This window comes from Exophiala dermatitidis (assembly GCF_000230625.1).
Source record: "Exophiala dermatitidis NIH/UT8656 unplaced genomic scaffold supercont1.2, whole genome shotgun sequence".
In the NCBI taxonomy this organism is placed as follows: domain Eukaryota; kingdom Fungi; phylum Ascomycota; class Eurotiomycetes; order Chaetothyriales; family Herpotrichiellaceae; genus Exophiala; species Exophiala dermatitidis.
The window spans coordinates 1,877,010-1,903,289 of NW_008751647.1; the positions used below are offsets into that span (position 1 = coordinate 1,877,010).

The window sequence follows — 26,280 nt, forward strand, 5'->3', positions numbered from 1 at the left end:
AAGGAAGACGCCTGCCGTGTTTGGTGTATTGATTACCATACGGCGCGGTACCACTGTATTCCTTGGCATCAAACATCAACACCACTGGCATTGCAACCACTTCTGTGGTCGATGCCACAGTCTGCCTTATCAGTCTCCCATATCGCACCATCGCTCACTACCCGTACACGTGGCCGATCTTTCGTCCAAATGGCGCACCGCCAACCCAATGATGGTACTACAGCCAGGACGGTTCAAGCTTCGACCGCCGGCTTAGACGCTGCCGCTAAGGTACCCGGGTCTGAACCATGTTTGCGCAACGGTTTGTCTTTTTGATGCCATAATACTGGTGACATGCTGCTGAGATAACGGCCTGTCGGGTCGTGATATCGGCAGCATGATTGTGCGTCCAGATCGTGGGGAGACGAGACAACGTGCTTCTCGGGGACTGTCCATTCACAGCTGATGATTGATACCGGTTCCAGCCCCTGGGAATATGTGGTGGCTCTCGCTGGCAGCGATTCAGCCCGAGCGTGTGTAATCGACTGAATTATTATATCAGATCTATACTTTGCATTCCCCTACCCTCTGTTTTTTTCCCCCGTTTTTGTGACCTTGCACGTCCGTTCCTCCTCGTCTCTTCAACCCGATTTGTATTCCTAGCTCCAAGATGGCGAGCATTTTCAAATTGAAACATGAAAGTCAAGGCGAGGGAGGCGAAACGATACCACACGGGGTGAATGAGAAGCTTGAATCAAGCACACTGGCACCACCTCCCCCTACGGTTGAGAACATTGTCACTCGAGATGGTTTCCGCATCCACCCACAGCCAACCAGCGACCCGTTGGACCCTTTGAACTGGACCAGTTTTCAAAAGCATACGATCCTTGCCATTGTGATGTTCAAGTAAGACCTGCCAAACAGTAAGAAATGCCAGTTTCTGACATGTTCGATACAGGTACTTCATGTTCACATATATCACCACGACGACGGTGGCCAGTTTCCCGGATTTACAGGAGCAATACAACATCAGCTATTCGCAAGTCAACTGGACCGTGGCGATCCCAGCCCTGGGACTCGCCGTGGGGCCATTGTTGTTTTCGTCGCTAGCAGACATATTTGGGCGACGCATCATCTTTGTCTTTGGCACCCTGATGGCGTTTGGGGCCACAGTGGGCGCAGCCAAAGCACCCAACTACGGCGGATACATGGCCGCACGGTTCTTTCAGGGGCTGGGAGTATCGCCAGCCTCGACGGTCGGACTGGCGGCCATCAACGACATGTTCTACGAGCACCAGCGCGGCGCAAAGATCGGACTGTGGGTGTTGGCCATTGACAGCGGGCTGCTGGTCGGCCCCATCATCGGCGGGTTCATGAACATTGTCTCTGCGGCGTGGGTCCAATGGCTCTGCGCGATCCTGTTCGCAGTCCTGCTGGTGCTCGAGATCTTGTTTATGCCCGAGACACTGTACCCGCGCAACAAGATGTTGGGCCAACTTCCACTGGCGACCGCCGTGGACGAGCCCGCCGTGGACATTGAAAAGGTCGGGCGACGGCGCAGCGATGCCGGGTCTGTCAGTTTGACACGCACCAAGAGTCTGTCGTACTTCAACTTGACGCCGGTGCCTGGGATGCGCCACCCGACGTACTACGACTCGGTGCTCCGGTTCGTTCTGACCTGGAAGTTCCTGGCCGTCACTATTCCCGTGCTCACCTACTGTTTTGTGTGGTACTGGTGGATTCTGAGCGTTATTACCATGCTGCCCGCCGCGTATCCGGACTACAAGCCGCAAATCCAGGGCCTGCTGTTCCTCGGCTTGCTGTTGGGGACATTGTTCGCCGAGGCCTTTTTGGGCGGCTCGCTGAGCGACTGGGTGTGTTCGCGGCTTGCTCGACGCAACGGTGGCGTCCGTCTTCCCGAAATGCGGCTGTGGCTCGTCTACCCTGCCGGCTTGCTGAGTGCTCTTGGCCTTGTCCTCTGGGGTATTAGTATTGACCGAGCCTACCATTGGATGGTCGGTCAGGTCGCTTTTTTCCTCTTCGCCGCCGGTATCCAGATGGGCAACACTGTTGTCTGCGCTTACATCGTCGACTGCTATCCTTTGCAGAGCATGAGCATTGTCACTTTCTATGCCGTGCTGCTGAACTTGTCTGCTTTTATTGATCCTGTAAGTTTTGCACTCACTCCTGTCACCACTTATCTACAAAACATTGCATTGGGTTACAAGAACAACGCATCTTCCTCGTTGCCTGGCACTGGCTGACAATAAACGTGTCCAACAGTTCTTCATCGCCCCATGGCAAGCAGATTCAGGCTGGACCTGGTGTTTTGCCGCCCAGGGCATCATCGTCTTCTTCGGCGCAATGCCCATCTTTGCCTTCTTGCACAAGTTTGGCCCGACTCTGCGCCATATGACCGGTACTCCTTCTTGGGTTAACCCGGAATTCGACACGTCGGCATGAATATATCATAGAGACGGATGGCGTTGTTGTTATCTTTGTTGTTTGGTGTGGCCCTTTCTATAGTAGTGAGCATCCATTGTGTGAAGTGTGTAGAATAGTAGTGATCGATGTGATACCCCCAGGAGAGATGAGAGGTGAGAGATGAGGTGTTTGGCGCTGTTTATGAAAAAAAAGGCGCATGGAGTTGGAAGATATAGGTTGGTTTACTAGGTCGCGGACAGTCCCGCGTCTCTGGTCATTTGGCCCTGTACCGTACAGCTGTTCTATCAGGTAGAGACGACCGACCGCCTATTCAGTGGCCGTGTCTAAACGTTGTATATAAGCATGATGGCCAAGCGGGAATTCCTTTCTACCTATAATAGTCCGGTCCCATTCGATCGGTGCCAGTGATGCGTCTCCTCCTAACCTTCATCAAGAGCATGTGGCCAAAGCCGACTGAACCCGTATCCACCCTTGAGGCTTGACTACCAGGTACCTGTCCTCCTATCCAGATATCTCAGCGCCAGGTGCAGTGGCTGTGTGTAGCGGATGGCCGTGAGGGGATAACGGCGTCTTAATGCTCATTGAGTCCCATTCCAGGCGGGTGTTCTTCCATCAAGGCCTCCGGGGACTCAGATAAGGGGTGCTTTGGTGCAGAACAAGGCGACCCTGGGCTCGCAGAACAGAATGGTAAAACGCTCGAGGGCTGCAAAATTTCCCACAGAAAGGGTTGACTTTGCGCTCTGGCCCCGGCCGGTAGGCGCCGTCCGAACGTTCGGTTGTATAGTTAGGAGGTGTGGACTGGCTCATTTGGAGCCCGCAAATGTGATGCGTTCGATTTCTGTTTTCCGGGTGATGCTGTGAGGGATGGATTCTGAAGTGCGGACACTGGTCGTCTTATCGGGTTTACGGCATATTAGTATGTTGGATCTCACAGAATCTCATGTAGTTGGCGCATCTGGGAGCGTATAGGGTAGAGTCAGTGCCCGCAAGACGACTCGCCAGCCGAAATTGATCGCTCGGTTGTTGTGACGGCACTCATCAGTCCGTCTCTCATATTTTCGAGTTCTGTTCAGACCCGCACCCGTCGCTGACCTTTTACATCATGAGGGATAGGCAAAGCATCGAAATCCTTTTGGCAATTCCATTCGGCTGACAAGCGTGGTACAGGCATGGCGATTGATGGTCTGCCGGATATCAATACCAGTAGTACCTGCTTCGATCGCCTCGTTCATGCTGTATCGTATCACATTCTCGTTTTGGCAAGTTCCTCGCCTCTCTCCTTGATAGTCTGCTTCCTGAGGTACCAATTGCGCAGGACTTCCCAGGAGGCCACGGCAGCCATGAACGGCGGACACAGCCACAAAGCCCAAGTCCACCACCTGGGACTTTTGGACCGGATATCTCGCACGACATTGGCGATCTGGAGTTTCAAGTCCTCCTTGCCGCCATCATTGTAAATGACATACCCTCGGCCGGCAGCCTTGTTTCCATTATTCCTCCGCTCGCACCTTGCGGCCTTTTCACGCACGTCGACTTGACTCTTGACGCGGTTTTCGGCATCTTCCGGCGACAGATGCGGATCCCGCTCCAGCAACCGCTGCAATTGGATCTTGGGGTCTGAAACCGCGACGACAATGACCGTGCTGCAGAATATGTCGAGCCCAGACTCAAATAGCAGAGGCACGTCCACCACCACCGCCCAATAGCCCAGGGCGTAGTAATATAACATGGCACGAGCGATGTAGAACCGCACCGCCGGGTGGACAATTGCATTGAGTTTCTTCCGGTCTTTGACTCTTTCTTCGCTGTTTCCAAATACTCGTCTCCCTAGCGCGGGGCGGTTGAGTGGTCTCCCTTTGCCGTTGGGCCCGTTCTCTAACCCGCCGCATTGCGGATCAGATGCTGGCAGGAGGAGGTCCGGTGTCGTCGGCCCAAAAGTAGCCACGATGCGTCGGTAGCCCCAGGTTCCGGGTTCGACTGCCTTGCGCGCCAGGAGGTCCGCATCGATCAAGGGTAGTGAATACGGTGGAGACGAGAGCGTTGCGGAACAGGTCGATTTGCCTGTCGCGATTGAGCCGGTGAGACCTATGACGCGCATTTTTGGAGATAGTATGGTAGAGGGACAGGCGTCTATTCACAAGAATTTTAGGGTATTCTTACACATGCAACGAGCTGCACATTGCAGTTCAAGTTGTCGAAAGAATGGAGGAGAGAGTACAACATTGTTAACGGCTGGTTGAGACCGAGGTACGACTCGTTCGGGGACACGGAAGATCTGATTATCCGCTCCGGGTCCAGCATCCTAGGTAAGGCTGCGCTAGTACGGAACAAGACACGGACGCAAACTTGAAGTTGAGGCCATCAAATGTGACACAGCGCAAGGCTGAACCTCCAACTACTAGTAGTATCAAGTATCCCAACTCATTTGAGCAAACATCACACTATTGTCTCCACTCCGTCTTACACAAAACCCGCGTCTGGGCAGGTCCAGTCCATAAATTGCACAACACTTCAACTTAAGAATTAAGACAGATTTTTTGAACAATTCAGAGACACACCAATGATATCTCACGGGCTCACCTTGACGTTGAAGTCGACCGGGCCCTGAGAGAGCGGCACGGCACCGCATCTCCAAAGCTCCTTTTCATCTGGTCCAGTCCATCCAGAACATGAGACCAGCGATATTGAATCAACTCAGTCATATACCAAAACCGCAAGCACTCTACAAACCCATCACCCAAACCAGCAGATCTAGATTTCAATTTCACAACCACAGCAAAATGGCCACATCAGTCACCATCTCACTGACCCCAGCAGAAAAGCTATTCCGACAATGTCTCCTCGACTGCCGGGGCTCAATGCAATCCGTGCCTGGGATGAAAGACCTCGTCCTCCGCTTCACAGGAGGATGGGTACGGGACAAACTACTCGGCACACAAAGCCACGACATCGACGTGGCACTAAGCACAATGACAGGATGGCAATTCGGCCTCGCAATGCAAGAATTTATGCGATCACACGGGTCTTACTACGAACAAGAAGCCGAGCGCCAGGGAATCCCATCAGCAGTCAAAGACATCCACAAGATCGAAGCGAACCCCGAGAAATCGAAACATTTGGAAACGATTACGACGCGCATGTTCGGGATCGATGTGGACTTCGTCAACCTGCGCAAAGAGGTGTACGACGAGACGTCGCGCAACCCGACCATGGAATTCGGCACGCCCGAGGAAGACGCATTGCGGCGCGACGCCACGGTCAACGCCCTCTTCTACAACTTGGACACACAGCTCGTCGAGGATTTCACGGGTCGTGGACTCGAGGACATGAAGCAGAAAATCATCCGTACGCCCTTGGCTCCCTATCAGACGTTCAAGGATGATCCACTCCGGGTCTTGCGCTTGATCCGGTTTGCGTGTCGTTTAGGGTATGAAATTGACCATGAGGCCAGGGAGGCCATGAAAGACAAAACTATCCATGAAGCACTGCGCATCAAAATCAGCAGAGAGCGCGTGGGGGTTGAAATCAATAAGATTATGGATGGGCCGGATCCGTACACGGGACTCAAGGATATTAATGATTTGGGGTTGTATAATACGGTCTTTGCGGATCCCAACAGCAACGAGGAAGACGCGGACTCGATAGACCCCTCCAAGGCCCTCCGGGCATATGATGGCCTACGACGGATTTTGGAAACCAAACCAACGCTATGCTTGAGTCTGCGGCCCAAACAGGATCAGCGACAAAGTTGGTTCCTGGCCGCATATGTGCCCTGGGCGGACTTGGAGTCGGAGTCGTCTGCCGCAAGAGCGTACAACGCGTCGCGCGAGGGCATCAAAGCCACGAATTCCATGAGCAGAGTCCTCAAGGAATCCATTGATCTTCGGCCCGACATTCTGGTCGTCCTGAAGGCTGTGCAGGATGACAAAGTGACCCGGTCGCAGGTCGGCATGCTTCTGCGGCAGTGCAAGGAACACTGGAGAGCTCATGTCCTCTACTCGCTCCTGTGTGACGTTGCAGAAGAAGGCGAGTTCGCCCAGGTCACGGACCTCTACCAAAAGTTTGTCGGATATATCCACGACCAGAAGCTCGAAGACGCTTACTTGATGGCGCCGATCCTCAAAGGCAACGAAATCACCCAGGCCCTGGGCGGGCCGAAGGGCGGTCCGTGGCTGAAACGCGCTGTTGATCTGCTTGCTGAATGGCAGTTCAGCCATCCGGAAGCCACCAAAGAAGAAGCCGTGGACATGATTGTCAGCAAAAAAGACGAGCTGAATATTACGGAACCAGTCACGCCCAGTAATAAGAAGTCAAAGACCAAAAAATCATCATGACGCCGCCACCACCGCTTAATGATTGTCGAAGATATCATGATTCAGCGCAGCGTTGATTCCGGGGTAACAGTAATGGAAGAAAAAAAAGTTTGTAGCATTCGTGATGGCATTATTATACGCTTCCCAGCAAGCTTTGCTTTCAATGGCTGAGGATCAAGCCGCCTGAAAAGCGCTCTGACGCAGCAGTGTAAAGAAGATACGTACTCATGATTGAAATATGGAACATGCCATGTCCCAAGACCAAACCCGTAACGCCTTTCTCTTGCCAGCAGCGTGTGTCCAGAAACAAGCTGCCACATCATTTCAAAAGCACAATCAACAGAAGCAAAATGACAATCAGAACAATGATCGTCGTCATCCCCCAGTTCTGCTTGGCTGTTCGGCTTACGCCCTTTAACCGCCGTTTTGCACCGTCTAGGCGACTCTGATGTCTATCCACGCCTCGATCCACCTCGTCCAGCAAGGAAATCTGACCTTCCAACTCGTCACCGACTTGTAATGCCAAATGTCGTTGGCGGCCGATGGACTCTCCCAGCCGGTCGAGTTGTTCATCTTGTTCGGCCATGACCTGCTGGTGGTACGCATGAATTTGTACATTGGTCATCGAAGTCGGGTCTGGAGTCTTTACGCGATCCGTGTCATCGTCTGTATATCTTTGCGTAAATAATGCAGCGCGGTTGGCCTCGTCCTGCTCATCAAGAGACTCTTGTGAAGGATTGTCGCGGAACCGGACATTTTTGGAAGTTTGGCTCGTCTGGGTAGAGTCTTGCTTTCGTAGGTTCGAAGTAAGTTGCCGCCGAGAGTCGCTGGAGATGCGACTTTGAGCGCGAGCAAAGTCGTCCTTCAACACAGGGTCGTGCGAAGATGACTGCGTTGTGGCAGCCGAAGTGGTGTCCTCGCCACGGAACAGCTTACACAGTTCATCGTATTCTGACCTTAGTTGCTCCAATGACTCGTCGTCCGGCGAACGGGTAGCGAGTGATTCGATGCCCTCTCGTAACGATTCTAGAGAGCGGGCGATGTTGGAGTCTAGTGTTTTCGTCTCTTGTTTCAGACCGAGGACCCGTACGCGCTCGAGCAGGAGGAGCTTCGTATGATCGACAAGCAGCAGTAGCTGGGACGCGTTCGACATTGTGTGTGAAAGGGTGGGTTCGTGGCGCGGGAGAAGCGTTGTTCTTCGAAGGATGCCTGACTACGGTAAGACTGCGGAGCGGGATACAGGCCAACTGAAGGCCGGAGTTAATCACGGCCGCAGTGAGTTGACAAGGTTAGGAGTTGTTGAGGTCGATCAGAGATATTTAACTTCGCATGGGGGGATGTTGAGCGGCAGCAAGGAGAATGTGAGTTCCAAATGTACCGCAGTACGTCAGTTGAGAGTGTTTGGAGTTGTAAGGTACTCGAGCGGATTTGCGGAGCCGCAGATGAAGCAGCTGCAGCGCCGACTCGGAGCGGGAGACGTGAGACTCGGAGTTGGAAGATCGGAGGCAGAAGGCTGGCAGGTGGTTTTAGTGTCTCACTATTGCCATAAAACGGATGTTAGTGACTGCTAGTGGGAGTGAGAGAGTGCATACTCCGGGGCTAAGGGAGGCCGAGGGCTAGACCCCTTACTAGTGCTGGGGTCATTCTGGGTGCTGGAACAGCCGTCCAGGCCTCCCCAGGCCTTAAGTTTAGGGCTTAGGCAGCACCGGCCAGCCAATTCGGGTCGTCGTAGTGGCAGTTATAAAGCAAGTGGGGGATCCCGGACTGGAGCCAACGGAGAGCGAGAGGGACAAGGAGCACTCCCGAGGCACCCATCACTGGCACTCTCCCTTCCGCTTGTACGACTCCCAAGTCCTACATACATTCTTCGGATGCCAACAACTTGAACACCTACTTGTACTCCCAGTGTCCCAAGTCATCAATCCAACTCCCTCCCAGTATGCCCCCTTGAGGCCTTCGCATTTCACTCCCTCTCGATGGATAACCAAGAGTTCTATCCTCCCGGTCTTGCCGCCGACGACGCTTCCTTACCAAGTCCCATTCAACCGCATCTCGATACTCTTTTCGCGGAATTCGCTCGATCTCGCTCAAGAGCGTCCCTGCCATCCTCCTCGTCTGTCCTGTCTCACCGAGAGACGCGCGATAACCGCGGTCATGCCAACAGTGACAAGCCCGAGTCCAAAGTAGACCTCCGCGCGCTCGAATACGTCGAGGATTACGATTCGCATTTGATGTGTCCGATCTGCCATGTCCCATTCGTGCAGCCAGTGGTGCTCGAGTGCGACCATACTTTCTGCGATTCTTGTTTGAAGGAATATCGAGAAGAAGCCAACAGTGATGCTCGCTCACGCTGTCCCACCTGCCGGAGTATCCTTCTTTCTGCGCCACGGAAAGCCTCTCGGCTCATCGTCAACATGTGTAATGAGATACCAGTCCGCTGTCCGAACGAGGGCTGTAAGGAGACACACCCACGAGGCTGTATTGAAAACCATGCGACCAAAGAGTGTCCTTACGAACGTCTGCAGTGTCCCGACCCTACCTGTGGCAAGGTGGTACGGAGGAAGAACTATGTACCAGACCAATGTATACACAGTTCGCATATCGAATGCGAATGTGGGGAGGTGATTGAACTTGGCAAGGGAGAGTGGTTGAGGCATAAGGATGAAGATTGCCCAAATACCGGCGTCAAGTGTGAGGATTGCGGGCAGAGAATCTCGGCGAAGGATTACCTTGCGGGAAGCGGCGGCCATATTTGCAGCAGTGACAACAGCCATACTTGTCCTGGAAAGGAATACGGCTGTACAGACGAGTTTTCACCAGAAGACGCAGAGGCACACTTCAAGACTTGCCCTATTGCCCGGCTGGCCCCCGTTCTCCGCAAACAAACCCAGCTTATACAGTCACTTCAAGAGCAGTTGACCATGGTCAAAGTGCGCAACGAGGTTCTGGAGAGCGGTTTTGACAAGCTCAACGATGTGCTCAATGACCGTGTCTTGCCTCACGTCGCTCACTCGGACCATTCTCCCGCGGAAGCATCGGATGTGGAGGAGATCGAACGGGACCATATCCCCACGGCATTGTCGCAGCGTGACCTGCTCATGTCGGCACGGCTTCGCGCCCTAACACCATCGCCAGACCGGGACTCTTTGTCGATTTCGCAAACACAGCAACACCTGTTGGCGCTTCACGAATCCTTGCGGGGAGATGTGTCGAATATGGAAAACGACATTTCAGCGTTATCCACCACCATCAACGATATCGATGCTCGCACGTCGATGCAGATCATGAACGAGACGCTGCGCATCAAGGAGGACTTGGCCCACACCAACGCGGCCCTTTTCAGCACGCGAGCGCAGGTTCAGTGGCTGCTAAATAGAGAGAGGATAGGCCAGCAACAGCAGGCCATGGGAATGCGTGGACGAGCCCCTTCGGCGCAGCCGCCGCCAGTATCCGCGCGCAGTTCTGTTTCCGAGGGAGGTGATTCAGTCGGGCAGAGTTCGACGTCGGAGTCTCATCCGTTGTCGAATCTCGGGACCAGTCCTCCTACTCTCCGACCTCTAATGAGGCGGCTTAGTGGTGGCAGCCAGGAGAGAGTCAAGTTGTAACAGTGATGACATGATGTGTTGCTATGGGGCTACATCGGCTCTGCCCAGCAAGTGGGTGTACGATGCATGAGTACTATGATGGTTTGTTTTGAGCATTTCGCTGCAGTGGTTCCGTGCAGAACATGGAAGTTTGGCTAGCAGTTTACGTTGAGAGATCAATCATTTGCTGTTCTGAAAGTGGTCCATTCAGAACATTTCATCGGTCTGTCTGCTGTATTGCAGAACTTGAACCCCATTTCCCAGAAAAACCTCCCCCCAACCCATCACTTGGGGGATCACATGCTGCGTGCTTCTGGTTGTGATGTTTGGGAGTACTGTAATACTTTTGGTTCTACCTAGGTGCCTTTCCTTCTCAACATACTAGTACGCCGATGATTCCACAATCTGTAGTAGCGAAATGCAGGTTGTATATATGGCACTCGATAGTACGCAAGCTGATTGAGTGTTCATGCTTGAACTCAAGTCTTCGGACCTTGAACCCAGCGAAATTGTCATCGGGTCCAGCAGTAGTCTGAACTGGTGGTGAGTATTTCTTGGATATATATATAGCTCCCTGATTGCGATTACCATGCAATGCTAATAAAGGTACGGTAGACTGTCTCCATGCACGTGTCGTGGGTCGTGGGCTAGGAATCAATGAATTACACCCAGTCTGCAGAAAGAGACGTCCGAAACTGAGGTCGACAGCACAACCCGGAAGGGTCTCAAAAAGACCAACTTTGAACTTTCCTCTGGACGTGGGAGTCGGACTGACTCTCGTTTCGTTTCGTTTCGTTTCCGCACATCTGTTTTACAAAGTCACTGCCTCGATTCTTTCAGCTCAAATCAAACCTAGCAAGTACTGCAAGAAGCCAGGACAGGGCCACTCAGTCAAAACGACTCGAGCTCCACCTTAGAACATGATACATCTGGGTAAGGTATATATATGTTGCAGCTCGCTGCACATGCAGTTTCCGGGATCCTCCACTGTCGTATATCTGCAAGTACAAGGGTCACATCCATGTTCATCAACAAAGATATATACATATATATATGCTGACGGCGTATCGGTGTCCCCACTCAACAACAGGTCAGAGAGAGTCACTTGGTCAAACAAGCCGAGCCCGGCCCTTATGTTCTGATAGACAGCTGAACTGTCAACGGCCAACCAGTCAGACTCAAACGGGCGCTGTGCTGCGCTGCTTTCTGTTGTGCCTTACTTCAATGACCAAAAGAAGTAGTCGTTGCGGTCTTGACCAGATCCTTGTTCTCGCGCTGCCATTGCTTCGAATACCTGACGCCGAAGCCGCGACTGAAGACCTCGCGGATGGCCTCGAGCGGCATGCCTTTGCACTCGGGGTAACAGAAGACGATAAAGACCCAGCCGACGAAGCAGATGCCGCAGTAGAACCCGAACGCGCCGGACGGGGTGATGCCTTTCATCATGGACAAAAAGGTCGAGGAGATGATGATGTTGGTACTCCAGCAAGTTACGGTATTCTAGAAACGTCACAAAAATACGTCAGACAATAACGGTGAAAAAAAGTATTGTGGACTTGGACTTACCAGCATAGTACCCACGGCCCGGACTTCCAGCGGGATGAGCTCCGTACCGATCCAAGCAATGGTGGCGACGCCCGAGGAAAAGAAAGCGACATAACACACGATTGTGACTAGGACCAACGTAGCCGGCCACCCGACATGATCCGTCTCCAGCTCCAAGTTATGGTTGAGCGGGATGTAATGGAACGAGACGGCGGCGATGAGCATGCAAACCGACATTCCCAGTACGGTGATGGCCAGGATGATCCTACGGCCGAAGCGGTCGACGAGCACGAGGTTGACGAGTGAAAAGACAAAGTTGGTGCCGGACACGGTAATGGCGACCGCGGTGGCGTTGGTGAACCCGACCAGCCCGAACAGCGTCGCGGCGTAGTACATGAGCGTATTGAACCCGCCGAGCTGCGAGATGGCCATGATGACACACGCCGTCAGGACTGCACGGCCCGTGGCGGGCGTGGTGAAGACGCGTTTGAACGTGACCCAGATGGATTCGTCCGTCATGGCCGATGTGGCTTCGTGGATGGACATTTCGATCGCCTGGATCTTGGCCGACCGCTGTTCGCGCGACGACGTCGGGTAGATGCGCAGCAGGACCGCGTCGGCCGCATCGTGTTTGCTGTGAGACACCAGTTGACGAGGTGACTCCGGGCAGAGCAACAAAAGGGCCGCGAGCGCGAGCGGCGGGAACGCTCCGATGCCCACGGTGGCCCGCCAACCTTCACCCTTGACGTGTTGGAAACCCGCGCCGAGCGCGCTGGCTACGAGCTGTCCGAAGGTTACGCTCATGTTGTTGAACGCGATCATTCGGCCGCGGTATTTGGCTGGTGCGAGTTCACCGACTAGACGCGAGATGGTCAGCAAGAGGGAATCGGATCAGGGAGCTGAAGGAAAAGAAGAGCGGTGATCTGGATATGATCAAGGCCAAAAGTCGAGTGCTGTTGATACTCACTGTAAAGCGGGACAATCATGGCGGCAGACCCGACTCCCAAACCGACCACGAATCGGCCAACGCCAAACTGTTCGACCGAGTAGGCGCACGTTTGTAGGACGGTGCCGATGACGAACAAGGCACATGCTCCCCAGATGGGGAGGCGGCGACCCCATCGGTCGGCCGTCATGCCTGCGTAGACGGCTCCGACCAAGGCACCGCCGCTGGTCAGCGAGGTGACGAGCTCTTGTTCGCTCGAGCTTAGTTCATGGCCGAGAGACGTTCCGATCGTGACGAGGACGGACGAGATGTAGCCCGTGTCGTAGCCTGTTGGCACCAGTCAGCACCGGACCAAACCCAGCCCAGCTGTTGCAACTGTAGCAGACATTCTTCCCGCCCACTCGGTACTTACCAAAAAGAAACCCGCCGATAGAGACGGTGATAGAGATCAGCCAGGCTGCTGTGGACGCAGCCGTGTCCTCGATGCCACTGAGCTCGGCGACTTCTTCCGACGTGCTCTTTCTGCGCTCAATGGTCTCGACATGGGCGCCGTCGCCAACGTCTTTGTCGTCGTAAGCCATGCTTTTATTCTTCTTTCCTTCAATGGGAAGCTGCTGCCTGTGGTGCCGTGTTGACCGTTGAGCTGGCCTGGGCTGGAGTGGGCTTGCCGTATGACAACTGTGCAAGTAATGTTCTTGTTCTTTGGCAGCCTGTCGTGGACTGGGCCAGACTGAAGAAGAGAGAGAGACGTTGAAGTGGAATTGCCGACTTCTTTTATGCCTGACTCGATGGAGACAAATGATAAGCCTTGCAGAGCGCCCATCGATTATAATTCGTCCGCCGACCATTCGCCAGCATCACCAGGCTCTGGAGAAAGAAGATGCGGATCTCCCTATCCCCGTGGGGAGTAAATGGCCTGTGGCCGGGGAATGTAACGTGGGTTGTTGGCCTTATACTATGGAGGCGAGGCATGTCCATACACAACCATTCATTGATGGTGTTCAGTCCCCATTGAGTCTCCATACTCCGTCCATACTCCGTTCCGTCGGCTTTGCAAGGACCTATCCGGCCTGTGGGTCGGAATAGATTTCTTCTTTGGATCGTAAGCGATGTCCTGGGTATCTTGGGCTTCCCTCGGCAGACGGTGGCCTGTGGACACGGTCGGCAAAGTTCGGAAATGAGCTTCATCGCTGGCCCCGGAGTGCAACGTCAGCGGCGATCGATCTCCTATCCAAATCGATCCTAGACATCGGCCTTGGGAAAGATAGCTGTGTACAGACGTTCATGGAAAGATTCTTGCGGTAAATTATCGAGAAGGCATGGAGATGAGATACCTCGCCCATGGACACCACATCTAGGAGTTGTGCGGTGCAGTCGGTAGCATCATCATGAGGCGCGAGACTGGAAAAATGCTTCGATTTCCGGTGCATCGCCATCGTTATCGGATGCTTCGGCTGCTAGAGGTCTGTGTAGTAGTAGTTGACTCGAAGTATTGAGTGTCTAAGGACACCGGGATTGCCATTTCTTAGACAGCACGACAACTTCGAGAACAATCTGTCAATCCTTGTGCCGCGTTGTAGCAAAGAGCGGTATCGAGTTAAACCCTAGATTACAAGAGGTTTCGTGCAGAGTATGGTAGATATCAGACAAAGCGGTTCTTGACTGATTAGGTGGTCGTGACAACTATGTTCAATCTATGTATATGGATAATGTAGGATAACAATGGCTACTGCATTCAAGTTGATCCCTCTAAGTCCGAGCTGTACGGTCCCTCTCCCTCCTCCAAATCTTGACCGGCATCTCACCCAGCAACCAATTCATTGTCTCCAGCCTCTGGATCTCCCAGTTCGGATGCGGCAGCGCAAACTCGTACCGTCGGAGCATCGAGGCCAACTGCACGGCCTGCTCCAAGTAGGAGATATTGCGACCAATACAGCCTCTCGCACCGGCCGAGAAGGCCAGGAAATACGGCTGCAGATTCTTACCTTCCTCACCCAGCCATCGCTCGGGAATGAACTTGTTGGCCTGCGGAAACACGGATTCGATGCGGTGGGCGACCAGCGCCGACATGCCCACGGTGACTCCTCCAGGGATGTAGTCATCCACAATCTGGGCGCCCTCGGGCGGCGTCTCGCGCGACAATGCCTGCGGCGTAGGCGGGAACAGTCGCAACGATTCATCCAGACAAGCTCGTAGGTAGGGTAAATGTTTGACGCGATCGTAGGGGACGACACCCGACTGAAGTCCTCCTTCTTCCTCCTCGTCCATATCGTCCAGCGCGGCGTCAAGCTCCTCGACCAGCTTTTTCATCACCCTCGGGTTCTTGAGCAGCTGATACATGACATTCGTCATGGCAATGGCGGTAGTCGCGCTACCGGCGTTCATCATGATACTGACTTCGGCCACGATCTCGCCCCATTCGAGGTTATTGGGGTTTCCGTTTTTGTCTTCCATGAGGGCTTGGAAGAAGTCGTCCAGCTTCTCACCTGCACGGTAGCGCTGGAGTCGACGGTGGGCCAGTTCGTGCGGGATGCCGTCCCAGTCCGTGGCGCACTTGCCCATCCTTCCATAAAACGGGATGATGTTGGCGATTTTGTTGATGATTGGATACCACTCGTACGGCCAAACCAAAAGCGATTGTTTGCGGGCGTTCTGGTACAGGCTCTCGCGAAAATTGCATTCGTACGTCGTGCCGTCGGTCCGTCGCCCCGTGATGCGGTCGTGCCCGTGGTCCAGAAACCCGAGTTTCTCGGACAGGCCAATGTCGGCGATGGCCTCGATGGTGAAGAAATTCGTCCATGCCCGATAGTCCACTTTGAGGTCGGATGGATCAGGTATCGGTCGTTCTTTGGTTAAGGGAGCGGTACAGCACTTGTCGAAGTGGGCAATCAGTCTCGCTGTCTTGTCGGCCACCTTATGCTCCCAGCCCTCAAGGTTCTTCAACGCGTACGCGGACGATAGCACCTTGCGTTTCCGTGCGTGGTCGGGCTTGTCGATCACGTCGGCAAGGTGGAAGTGCGACCCTGCCGTCAAGACGTATAATGCGTCCTTGCTGCACTTGGTGTTGTGCCCGTAAATGTCCTTGATCGCCCGCGGGTCGGCGTATGATAGCGTGTTGGGTCCTGTCCGTATCACGGGGTGTTTCTTGTGAAGTTTCGAGAGATACGTTGACCGGGCTCCTCCATGTGCAACGATCATGAAGGGGATTGAACTGATCCCGGACAGAGGATGCATGTTGGGGAACTTGCGGAGGCCTGGATAGATAGTCATTCAGTCAAAGTCCTGACAAACCGTTTAGCTTCTGGACAGCATAGCATACCTTTGGCATCTCGAAAGTATACAATGACGGGATATACCACAAAGTACAGGATACAACAGGCCCCTAGAAGCACGGTATAGGGAGCCGCTGTCAAGGCGGACATGGTGTCGACCATAGTATTCGTGCGTTCAAGTCTGTAGTATGATGGTAGCAAGGAGGATGTTGATGCTGGGACCAGGATACTCGGGTCTGACTCCTTTAGGGTCTCAAACCGAAGCCCTGAGTATCTGTCTCGGTGAAGACGAGTGTGTCGAATATCTTTGTACTGGATTCAGGTCATACAGATGTGACGAGTTCGAGGACGCGTATTTCATTGCATCGGTGCTTTCCTCGAGCTCTTCAAATATACATATACCTCCTCCTCATGGTGGCATGGCATGTAAAGTGGTACCAGCATGCCTCCCCCACGGTCCTCCCGCCAACAACTTGAAGTCCTTGCGCCATGCACGCTCTCCGGACATGGCATGTTGATCCATCGTAGCGACAATAATCGGCGAACGCGAGGGTGACTTGAGTGAGCCGCTAGAGGGACCGACCAGAAGAGAGGGAATCGGATAGTCCATTCTCAGACCAAAACAGGAAATCTTTCTCCGGCCTGACCCACGCACGGATCCATCGCCTTTCAGTTCAAGTTGCTGGCGCCGCGGGGCCCCATGGCAAAGGGATCAATCAATCCCTCCATCGCAGTCCCACCAGGGTACAACATGCCTGGTTCTTCCAAAGAGGCAATCGTGTCCCGAAGCACGATTTGACTGTACTGTCGATGTTGTGGGGATTCCCCGGTAAGAGACTGGAAATGGAGAATGCCTGACAGCTCCCCCACTACTGAACAAGACATCTGGGGACGTCGACAACGCAAATCACAAGCGGCCGGGCGAGACAAGACCAAAGACGCTGCTCTCGCGCTCTCACTGGCACCCTCGCAACACAGACAAACAGGTCAGTCACAAGAAGAGGTAGGGTACTAACAGGTACCTATATCTGGCCACCATGGGCCTCTCCTCTGGCCATAAAATCTCCTGAGAAGCCACTCCAGTGTCCATCGAGACACTGCATCTACGGCCTACCGGCAAGAACTGGCACCGTCAAACTCGAAACTCCTTCAGCCTCGCCTCGCTCACATCGCAACAATGGCCTCGGCCAACTTCATGTCAGAGACGACATTCCCCGTGTTCTTACGACAACTGAACCTACCTCTCCATCCTGCCGTCTGGACAGACTACGTTGCTCTTGTCGTCTTCGCCGGTTTATTGGTCGTCTATCTGACTCGCGGTCTTCTCTGGGACGTCCCTGACCCCTATTACCACGTCTACTTTGAGCGACCCCAATCGGACGGGAAGGATCAAAACTCAGCAAAGTCAAACCAGACAAAAGCTCAACGCAGCATTGCAAAGAAGCTGAACGAAACCGACAAACGGGCAGTCATCTTCTGGGGCTCTCAATCAGGCACGGCCGAGCGCTTCGCAACCCAACTGGCCAAGGAATGTCAATCGCGGTTCGGGCTGGGCTGTCTGGCGGCTGACCTGTCCGACTACGACGCAGAGTCGATCGCTGAATTGGCACCAACGCAGTTGGCCATCTTCATTCTGTCCACTTACGGCGAGGGCGATCCGAGCGACAATGCCACTGGGTTCTGGGACTGGATCAACAACAACTTGAACAACAGCAACAATAGAGCTACAACCCACCCAGCGGCGGCACCACTCCTGTCGAACCTCCAATACGCCGCATTCGGCCTGGGAAACAGCAACTACAAATACTTCAATCGAGTCGTCGACGTGGTGGCACAGACATTGACCGAGAATGGCGCGACCCTACTTCTCCCCGTAGGCAAGGCCGATGATGCCCAGCGCTCAACCGAAGAAGATTTTTTGGCGTGGAAAGACGCGCTGTACGCCATGTTCAGAACGTATCTCGGTCTTGAGGAGCGGGTCGTCGAGTACCAGCCGGCCATTACCATTGTGGAAGACGAATCCTTGACATCGATCGACCTGCATCATGGCGAACCTGTTGGAGTGATCAACAACAGCAACAATTGTTCGCCGATCCGCGCCTTGTCCATCAAGAATGCGCGGGAATTGTTTGCTCCTTCATTGTCCGGGACCGACAGAAACTGCGTCCACATGGAGCTAGATCTGGCCGAGTACCCGGACATCCATTACAAGACCGGTGACCATCTCGGCGTGTGGCCGATCAATCCCAACCACGAAGTCGACGAGCTGTTGACCGCGCTCCAGCTGCATGAACGGCAAGACGTGCCCGTTTTGCTGAAATCGGTCGAAGGGGAGGGCGCCAAACTCCAGCTTCCGTCGCCGACCACGGTTCGCGCCCTGTTCACACACTACCTCGAGGTGTCTGCACCCGTCTCTCGCAGCACGATCCAAGGCCTGTTGGCCTTCGCTCCGACCGCCGAGGCCAAGTCCTACCTACTCAAGCTCGCGCAAGATAAGGACGTGTATGCGTCGTACCTGGCCACAACGCACCTCACGCTCGGCCGGCTGCTGAGGCTGGCGAGCCCCAATGAGCCATGGACGGCTCTGCCGCTGTCGTTTGTCGTCGAGGCGTTGCCGCCAATCCAGCCGCGCTATTACTCGATTTCGTCCAGCAGCGTCCTCAGTCCACGGCGAGCCGCCATCACGGCACTCGTGGCGGCCGATGCTCTCCCCGCCAATCCGCAGCAGAAAATCAATGGTGTGGCATCAAATTATCTGCTTGCGCTTTCAAAGTCACAGTCTTCGCACGCTCATGATTCTGCTTCGGCAGAAGCAAAGGATATTGCTCCTCCAGAGATTGACGCTACCACGTACGACGTGGCGGGCCCGTCAAACCTGCTACAGGGCACCAAGCTATTTGCACACGTGCGCAAGAGCAAATTCAAGCTCCCGCTCCAAAGCAGCTGTCCGATCATCATGGTAGCAGCGGGAACTGGGTTGGCGCCCTTTCGAGCGTTCGTGGCCGAGCGCGCCAAACTGCACTCCATCGGTAAGCCCGTCGGCGAGATGCTGCTGTTCTTCGGGTGCCGCCATCCCGACGAGGATTTCATCTACCGTGACGAGCTGATGCGGGTGGCTGTGGCCGGATCCGATCAGGATTCCGATTCCTCCCCCTTGCTCAAAGTGGTCACCGCGTTTTCTCGATTGCCCGGCGAACCCAAGGTCTATGTGCAACAGCGGGTGCGCGAGTACGGCAGACAAGTAGTCGACTTGATCGAGGACAAGGGCGCCAACTTCTATATCTGCGGTCGTGCCGCAATGGCTCGCGAGGTCGGCGCCAGTGTCGCCGAGGCCATTAAGGAGGCTAGAGGCTGGGACGACTCTCAAGTCAAGAGTTGGACTGAAGGGCTCAAACGCAGGGGCAAGTGGCGTGAAGATGTGTGGGGTTAGGTTGACCTTGTCATGAATGATAGACCACCGTTAGTTAGCATGCTGAGAAAAACATGAATGTTAGACCGGAAAGACCATATACGCTGTTCTGTTCTGTTAGGCAAACAAGCAGCCTGCAGCTGCTTCAAGATTGCCACTGTTCCTTGAGATCGCGCAGGACATGTGCTGTTTGCCAGCCTAGGCGTGTATGCATCCGAACGAGGAACTCGACTGCCGCCTCCTGCTCTTCAGGGTCGTCCAAATACATGCCGCCTGAGGAGCAGGTCAGTTTAATCAGATCACTTCATCGGTCAGGCGAGAAAATTAGGTAAGCTTACAAGCCGACAGAATATGCGACGCTTGAAACATAGCCGTGGCGACGTGGTCGTTGCTCACTGCCAGGCCAAGCACCAGTCGAAGGTTCTCACGTACCACCGACTAGCATGGATCAGTTAGTTGTCTTCAGTCTAGTCCCGCTGCATGGGAGGAAGAAGAATGGAAAGAAAGGCGTAGCGTACCTCGGAAGCTCTCCTGAGCCGAAGAGAGTCAAAGCTCAGCCTGGAAAGCCGGGGATCGTAGATAGCCAGGACAATCTTGGCCAAGTAATAGTGCTGCAATCCCACGACTGTAGTGGCAAGAAAAGAGTGAGAAGACATATATATGTATGTAGGGACGGTATGCGTTACCTTGGGCAGGATTACACACAAAGACCTCGGGCCAGACGCTGCGCCGCGGACCATCTGAGGCTGTCGTGTGTGTGTCTGGACGCTCCATAAACAAGGGTGCAAAGTGCCACGGCTTGGATAGATCCCATGACCTCACATCCGCGTCTAGCTCGTTCCACTGGTCAACAGACAGCTGTTGTTCGCCTTCTGGCCGAAAGACATGCGTCAGGATACTGGCAAATATGAAGATGATGCGATTCGCCCAGGACTCATCGTCCGAGTTTTGGAAGACGTTCGAGTGCCGGTAGTTGGTGAGGTTGATGGTCAGCGGGTGCTGCGAAGTCAGGCAAATGTATATGTGCTGTCGCAGTGATACCCAACTTGCCGACTCGCGGAGGCCACCATCGGCAGCAAACGAGGCAATTGAGTTCAGTAGTCGGGTCGTGCCAAACAGATGGCATCTTTCATCGTTGTCTGGTCTCTCTATCAGAATTGTCTATGCTCGCTCGAAGATCTTGAGTCTCACCCGACAGTTCTTCATGTGTCCGGAGCAGAATAATGGCAGCAAGGAGGTTCTCGTCAAAGTGACCCATCGGATCTTCCAAGGCTGTGATCAGAATGCGTAGACACTCGCTCACGTAGTGCGGCGATTCGTCGTCTTCCGCACCCGCTATCAGACTCATGTGACGGGACGAAACTGCGAAAATGGCACTTCGGATGACGGGGTAATGGGCTGCTCGTCTGGGAATCTCGTTGCCGAAGTGGCTCTGCTTGTCACAGGAGTCGAACTGCCGGTCCGGACAGGTCAACACAATACGACATTTTGCCCGCCTCTTGGTCATACAGCTTGCTTACCTGTGGTGAGAGATGGACAATATAGTGATGCAGCAGACGTGCTTCGTGAAGACTTTTGAACAGCCATGACGACGATATCCCATAATTCGGAGAGGCTGCATTGGATGGTACGCTAAAAAGCGCAGGAGAAGGCTGACGGCCTGGAAACCAGGTAGCAGAATGGGTGGACGATATCCCGACAGAAGGATGCGCCGGCGCTGAAAACTGAGACTCCGGGCTGGTGTGCTGGAGACTGTAGTGCTGGACCGGGCTTTGATGAAACGCTGGCTGTGGTGGTGGTGATGCCCACGGGTGGGCAGCTGATGCTAATGCTGAGGTTGGATTTCGTTCTCGTAGAAGGTCTGCTTGGGTATTCGACGTAACAGTTCGTGCTGAAGGGCTCTCGACTAGCAAAGATTCGCTCTCCTTGGTGATTTCACCGTCGGTCTCCTCCTCGATGTCAAGGTCAGGTCTATCTAGGCTCTCGCCCTTGTCGTTGGAGGACACGAAGCGTACTGTATGTTGCTCGAGATCAACAGGCGTGTCCCTGACGACGGAGAAGGAGAAGGGTGCATTGCCCACCTTCTGCTGGAACATCAACCCAGACCTGCAGGGAACTGTGCCTCAAATCATGTTTGATTCTTCTTCCATCAACGGTTTTGAGGCGAACCGACTTGACCGGCCGAAAATGCAAGGGCGCGTTGAGCAGGCAGTCCCGCTGAGCTTCGATGCACTTCTGGCACTTCTGGAGGCCTGGCAGCCTGACACCTTCGCTGGAGTAAGACTCTAGTGGAGAGTGTCATGGCTAAGGAGACTTACATTTCACATGGCGATCACGACACGGCTGGCTGATGGTTCAGCTCGTCAGTACCTAGATTGGTTCCCACAATTGAGGCATCCTCAGACTCACCATCCTGTTCTCGCACGCATGACCCATCCACAACTGTGACAATGCCAGCGAGGCTGAAGGGCGGGAGTTGAAAGTGAGGTTTGCGGTGGGAAAAGGAAGTCAAGCCCGAGGATGAAAAGAGATATACTAAGCCGAGGAGCGAGAGAACAGGCACTGAGACACACTGGCATGGCAGAGACAAGACACGATCCACTCCGGGACACTCCCTACTAGTAGGAGCATTTATTCCCCGGACCTCTGCCCCCATGTCGTCTGTATCCCCGCGTTTGATGGGGGGTATGGGGAGAGATTGTATTGGGGTAGACAGACTAACACGGAGCCTTAGGACCACTACTACTGGTAGCCAATAATTCCGAAAATCAAAATCGCAAAATCGTAATAAATAAGTAATTAGCGTAAACTCGAGCATCATTTTGAATGGTTATACTATATTGCCTCACTGATCATACATGCTCCAGAGATACTGGCTCCTTGATGGAACTGCGCATGAATGGACTCTTCGCTCTCAATGTCGGGCCCCATTTCAGAAGACAAACGGGTGCGAATGAGACGACCAATGCAATGAAAGCGAGCAGTGTGCTCGCCCATTGAAAGCCCAGATTCCCGTACATGGTATAGGTGGACAGGGGAAGCAAGGCGGCGAACAGATTTTCGCCAAACACAATGGCGGCCATGGCGCTTCCCGCGTACTTGCTGTAGACATCCATAATGTAGTCTGATATAGCCGCGATGACCAGATTGGCACCGTACCCAACCATCGCGAGACCGATGGTAGGTGCAATCCAAGGGATCCACGCGTACGATGTCCAGGCATATATAAACATGCCTCCGGTGACGCCCACAAAGCTGCCAAAGACACTCAAGTAGAGCTTTGTTTCTGGGATCGGCTGTTGGCTCGCTCCTCCGTTGCGTGCCGAAATGAACTTTGTGTAGGCTGAGATGCTGAGACATCCGATGATTTCCCCAATCACCACCGCTGACTGAACATAGCCGATTTGGTAGGTCGTCCAGCCATATAACGCACTGAAGACTTGTCCGACAGATTGAGTAAACATGTAGACCGTGCCGATCATGAAAGACGCCCAGATTGTGAAAGCAAGGAGTACGGGCTCGGTGAATAGCATGTACATCGGTCTTCTGACGGCCTCGGTGACCTTGAGCAAGATAGATCTCCAGCTTCGGTGATCCTCTTCGGCCACTGGTGCTTTTTCGCTTGTTGGTGATGACGCCTTGTTTGTTTTCCGTTGAATGACGGCGGGGACGGTTTCTGGAATCATAAAGTAGAATAGAGGAAACATTGCTCCGAACCAAATTAACTGCAGGTAGCCGATCCATCGCCAGGACAGATACTGGAGAATAACCGCTCCAATGATAGGACCACTGCTACTGCCAGCCAAGAATGCAGCAATGAATAAATTGACGGGGAATTTGCGCTCATCGTCGTTTTTCCAGATGTTGGTGATGACGCTGATGGAAGTATTGGCGAGAATCAGGGAGCAACCGCCAGCGAAGAAGCGAGAGACGATTAGGGTCGCAAAATTCTTTGCCAACGCTTGTGGTATAATGAAGCATAGAAACACGACGTATGTGGACAGGAACCCGGGGCGGACTCCAAAGTCTTCGATAAGTGGTAGGCCGATCAACGGGAAAATGGCTCCCCCTAGCGCCCAGCTGGTCACGACCCAGTAAAAGTTGGGAAACCGTACTTCATCGACGTGGAATTCGTCGGAAATGTGTTTGTGGGCGACCGTGATGATGGTTCCATTCATGATGGTCGTATATGTTGCCCAGACCGCCACCATGGTACCGATCCATCTTTTCTTTCGAGACCAGTGGTCTGGATCGCTCGAAAGAGGTACGAGGGGTATGTCATGGGAGCTCAGGTCGCTCGATCCGCCTGCTTCGTAGATACCTAAAGGGCATATGAGTTCCTCGTCACAAACCACAAGAGTCCTTAGCCTACCCGGTTCTCGGAAGGCTGGGAGATCCACGTCCTTCTGCGCTTGGAGAGCCATCTCGCAGAAAGCGAAGTCGAGGGATAGGAAGAAGGAAAGAAGCGATCTGAACCCAACAAGGACTTCACGATATGAATATCACAACCAACATATCAATAAACTCAACGGGCGGAATGTCGGGAAACAATATAATCATATTTCACGCAAGGCTTCGAGCAATTTTTTTTTAATGGCGGTGCACTAATTACCTAAGCTGGGGTCTGGAGCCCCTTATTCATTATAATACCCACTGTTAGTGATCTTGACTCAAAAGTCTCGGCCCTGTCGGAGCATGAAAATGGACGGTGGAACATTGTGGGATCCGTGGCAACTGGTGTCCTCGACTTGAACAAAACCATGGATGAATTTTGTCGTGGGGAGAGGCGAACCAGACGGATAGCCTACGACCTTTTCTTCAGGTAAAATTCCCGGCAGCCCGTATTTCGCACAATAGCATCCTTATTTCGCACAAAAACTAAACTACTTTTGGCAATACCAAGAGCACTTCTACTATAAGGTTTATAACACCCAGAGATTACAGCTAGGTACGCGCTAAATTACTACATACCTACAATACTTTACAGCACCCCCTATTACGCCTATAACTGTTCACCTACAACGCCTATAACGCCTATAACTGTACGCCTACAACGCCAACAACTGTACGCCTACAACGCCAATAACTATACGCCTACAGCGCCTATAACTATACACCTACACGCCTATAATTGCGCGCCTATAACTACGCACTTCTAGGGGTATATAGTTATAGGTATATAGTTATAAGTGTATAGTTATAGGCGTTACAGGCGCAGAGCCGTACCGCAATAGGCGGGTGGGCAATAATATAGGATATATCAACTTGCGCAATATACGGCGCTATAGGCACTAAATGAAAGTGAACTAACAATCGCTAAAATAGGTTTAGTTTTTATGCGAAATAAGGATGCCATTGTGCGAAATACAGGCTGCCAAAATTCCCGCGCTAGAAGCGCCAAAAGTGCCACAAACGAGCAAGTGCAAATTAGCTGCAACGCATCTAGCCGGGCTCCACTATTACCGATCTTCTACTCGTCCCGACTTGCGCACCAAGAACTTGAGCCTACGTTGTACAGTTGTACTGTCTGTCCAGAGGCAATCTATGAGATAATAAGTTGTGTATACAACGGCTACTTAGATGACTACCAGTACTCAAGACCGCCCTGCAGAGAGACTAGCCATGCCAAAACGGGATGGCCGACCACCTGGCCGCCGCCGCAAGGCTGGCTTCGCTAAGGGGCAGAAACACCGCCTCCAAAGTAATATTCAGACGTAGATATTCATAGCATCACCACGAACAGCTCTCGGCTGCGCAAAGCATTGCATATACAGTTAACAAGTTCATGTTGGGTCTCGTAGGGTTATTAGGTAGGTGCCTGGTAGTGGCCCATTCGCACTCACCAACGTATTGCAGTCCCCAGGCGCTGTTGCGCCAATGATGCCCACCGAAAATTCTGGAGACCAATAATTTAACTCATATGTATTGGGGTTGCACAATTCCCTTCGCAATCGACCATAGGATGTGGAAAACAGGGCTTCCCGTTCGCTCAGCCATACTTAAGCCACATGCCGGTCAGTTAGTACTAAAGTGGGTGACCATTTGGGAATCCTGACTGTTGATTGTTTTTGCCTTTTTGCATTTTTGCACTTCCCTCTCTTTCCTGCTTGAAGCAAGAGAATCTACTGCTCTCAAAGTATATTGCAGCTTCACTTTGATTTGGAAGCGGGCGACCAATTGCGAATCCTTGGATGTTGATGTTTTCTTGCAGTCTCCATCCATTTTGGGCAGCGCTGGCTCATGCACCTTGGAGGACGATTAGTCTGTGTGCCTTATGCCGCGCCCATTCATCCCTGGAAGCTCAGCCTTGAACATTGACCCTGTCAGCCAGTACCTCCGATCGGTATCGAGGTCATATCTGTTGCTATACAAACTCCGCGTTTAGCGCGACTTAGCACACTTAGTACGTAAAAATACGGAAGAATTATTCGTATATAGAAATAACGCCTAGTAATTCTCGTATAGATATTCTTAATATAATAGATAGCTCGTTAATTATCGTTATCGTTACTCCTATCCTCTTCTTCGTCGTTCGATAGTACTATAGCTTATTTCGTACTATCTAGTATTAGTTTTATCCTACTATATATTAATATATATCTTATTTAAGTTATCTCTTAATTCTCTTATATCTTTAAATAACTTATATATATTAATTAATATTCTTATTACGTACTAAGATACGTACTTATTAGTATAAAAGAGTATCTATTCTCGTTCGAATCGATAGATAGAGTCTAGCGCGTAAGGTCTAAGGAAGAAGTATAACTTATTTACGTTAATTAAT

General features: G+C 52.8%; 10 protein-coding genes and 1 non-coding gene across 11 annotated transcripts; 5 read left to right on the forward strand and 6 right to left on the reverse strand.

The window, feature by feature from the left end:
* Positions 1 to 649: 649 nt before the first annotated feature.
* HMPREF1120_02182 (MFS transporter, DHA1 family, multidrug resistance protein) lies at positions 650 to 2,442 on the forward strand (the record flags this gene model as incomplete). The annotated part of the gene is made up of 3 exons (XM_009156218.1): positions 650 to 885; positions 938 to 2,147; positions 2,263 to 2,442. The coding sequence occupies 3 exons, from the start codon at positions 650 to 652 to the stop codon at positions 2,440 to 2,442; spliced, it is 1,626 nt and encodes a 541-aa protein (XP_009154466.1).
* On the reverse strand, positions 2,111 to 4,657 carry HMPREF1120_02183 (dephospho-CoA kinase). Its single transcript, XM_009156219.1, has one exon. The coding sequence runs from the start codon at positions 4,520 to 4,522 to the stop codon at positions 3,668 to 3,670; it is 855 nt and encodes a 284-aa protein (XP_009154467.1). The 5' UTR covers positions 4,523 to 4,657; the 3' UTR covers positions 2,111 to 3,667.
* A 547-nt stretch (positions 4,658 to 5,204) lies between these two features.
* On the forward strand, positions 5,205 to 6,758 carry HMPREF1120_02184 (tRNA nucleotidyltransferase (CCA-adding enzyme); the record flags this gene model as incomplete). Its single annotated transcript, XM_009156220.1, has 1 exon — positions 5,205 to 6,758. The coding sequence occupies one exon, from the start codon at positions 5,205 to 5,207 to the stop codon at positions 6,756 to 6,758; it is 1,554 nt and encodes a 517-aa protein (XP_009154468.1).
* A 73-nt stretch (positions 6,759 to 6,831) lies between these two features.
* Positions 6,832 to 8,415, reverse strand: HMPREF1120_02185 (syntaxin 8). Its single transcript, XM_009156221.1, has 2 exons — positions 8,367 to 8,415; positions 6,832 to 8,274 (listed from the first exon to the last, which is right to left on the reverse strand). Exon 2 carries the CDS (start codon positions 7,888 to 7,890, stop codon positions 7,057 to 7,059), a length of 834 nt encoding a protein of 277 aa, XP_009154469.1. The 5' UTR covers positions 7,891 to 8,274; positions 8,367 to 8,415; the 3' UTR covers positions 6,832 to 7,056.
* Positions 8,416 to 8,713: 298 nt separating this feature from the next.
* Positions 8,714 to 10,342, forward strand: HMPREF1120_02186 (uncharacterized protein; the record flags this gene model as incomplete). The annotated part of the gene is made up of 1 exon (XM_009156222.1): positions 8,714 to 10,342. One exon carries the CDS (start codon positions 8,714 to 8,716, stop codon positions 10,340 to 10,342), a length of 1,629 nt encoding a protein of 542 aa, XP_009154470.1.
* A 1,200-nt stretch (positions 10,343 to 11,542) lies between these two features.
* Positions 11,543 to 13,660, reverse strand: HMPREF1120_02187 (MFS transporter, SP family, myo-inositol:H+ symporter; the record flags this gene model as incomplete). The annotated part of the gene is made up of 4 exons (XM_009156223.1): positions 11,543 to 11,821; positions 11,888 to 12,723; positions 12,834 to 13,139; positions 13,225 to 13,660. The coding sequence occupies 4 exons, from the start codon at positions 13,658 to 13,660 to the stop codon at positions 11,543 to 11,545; spliced, it is 1,857 nt and encodes a 618-aa protein (XP_009154471.1).
* A 901-nt stretch (positions 13,661 to 14,561) lies between these two features.
* Positions 14,562 to 16,234, reverse strand: HMPREF1120_02188 (cytochrome P450 monooxygenase; the record flags this gene model as incomplete). The annotated part of the gene is made up of 2 exons (XM_009156224.1): positions 14,562 to 16,066; positions 16,132 to 16,234. 2 exons carry the CDS (start codon positions 16,232 to 16,234, stop codon positions 14,562 to 14,564), a joined length of 1,608 nt encoding a protein of 535 aa, XP_009154472.1.
* Positions 16,235 to 17,261: 1,027 nt separating this feature from the next.
* On the forward strand, positions 17,262 to 19,514 carry HMPREF1120_02189 (NADPH-ferrihemoprotein reductase; the record flags this gene model as incomplete). The annotated part of the gene is made up of 1 exon (XM_009156225.1): positions 17,262 to 19,514. The coding sequence occupies one exon, from the start codon at positions 17,262 to 17,264 to the stop codon at positions 19,512 to 19,514; it is 2,253 nt and encodes a 750-aa protein (XP_009154473.1).
* On the reverse strand, positions 17,345 to 22,084 carry HMPREF1120_02190 (uncharacterized protein). The gene is made up of 9 exons (XM_009156226.1): positions 21,903 to 22,084; positions 21,812 to 21,840; positions 21,575 to 21,760; positions 21,014 to 21,507; positions 20,685 to 20,946; positions 20,180 to 20,632; positions 20,012 to 20,118; positions 19,832 to 19,931; positions 17,345 to 19,766 (listed from the first exon to the last, which is right to left on the reverse strand). Exons 1-9 carry the CDS (start codon positions 22,070 to 22,072, stop codon positions 19,639 to 19,641), a joined length of 1,929 nt encoding a protein of 642 aa, XP_009154474.1. The 5' UTR covers positions 22,073 to 22,084; the 3' UTR covers positions 17,345 to 19,638.
* A 191-nt stretch (positions 22,085 to 22,275) lies between these two features.
* On the reverse strand, positions 22,276 to 24,237 carry HMPREF1120_02191 (MFS transporter, DHA1 family, multidrug resistance protein). Its single transcript, XM_009156227.1, has 2 exons — positions 23,866 to 24,237; positions 22,276 to 23,814 (listed from the first exon to the last, which is right to left on the reverse strand). The coding sequence occupies exons 1-2, from the start codon at positions 23,915 to 23,917 to the stop codon at positions 22,346 to 22,348; spliced, it is 1,521 nt and encodes a 506-aa protein (XP_009154475.1). The 5' UTR covers positions 23,918 to 24,237; the 3' UTR covers positions 22,276 to 22,345.
* A 1,207-nt stretch (positions 24,238 to 25,444) lies between these two features.
* HMPREF1120_09273 lies at positions 25,445 to 25,560 on the forward strand. The gene has a single exon (XR_634392.1). It is a non-coding gene; the product is annotated as a 5S ribosomal RNA (ribosomal RNA).
* The last annotated feature ends 720 nt before the right edge of the window (positions 25,561 to 26,280 follow it).

Bases quoted from the DNA above. Each gene is read 5' to 3' on its own strand.
- HMPREF1120_02183 (XM_009156219.1), bottom strand. From the start codon at position 4,522: ATGCGCGTCATAGGTCTCACCGGCTCAATCGCGACAGGCAAATCGACC.
- HMPREF1120_02185 (XM_009156221.1), bottom strand. From the start codon at position 7,890: ATGTCGAACGCGTCCCAGCTACTGCTGCTTGTCGATCATACGAAGCTC.
- HMPREF1120_02190 (XM_009156226.1), bottom strand. From the start codon at position 22,072: ATGCCAGTGTGTCTCAGTGCCTGTTCTCTCGCTCCTCGGCTTAGTATA. The intron at 21,508-21,574 runs GTGGGCAATGCA...AGCAACATACAG, and splicing joins GGTTGATGTTCCAGCAGAAG to TACGCTTCGTGTCCTCCAAC. The intron at 20,633-20,684 runs GTGAGACTCAAG...TAGAGAGACCAG, and splicing joins GACACATGAAGAACTGTCGG to ACAACGATGAAAGATGCCAT.
- HMPREF1120_02191 (XM_009156227.1), bottom strand. From the start codon at position 23,917: ATGGCTCTCCAAGCGCAGAAGGACGTGGATCTCCCAGCCTTCCGAGAA. The intron at 23,815-23,865 runs GTAGGCTAAGGA...TATGCCCTTTAG, and splicing joins CCCAGCCTTCCGAGAACCGG to GTATCTACGAAGCAGGCGGA.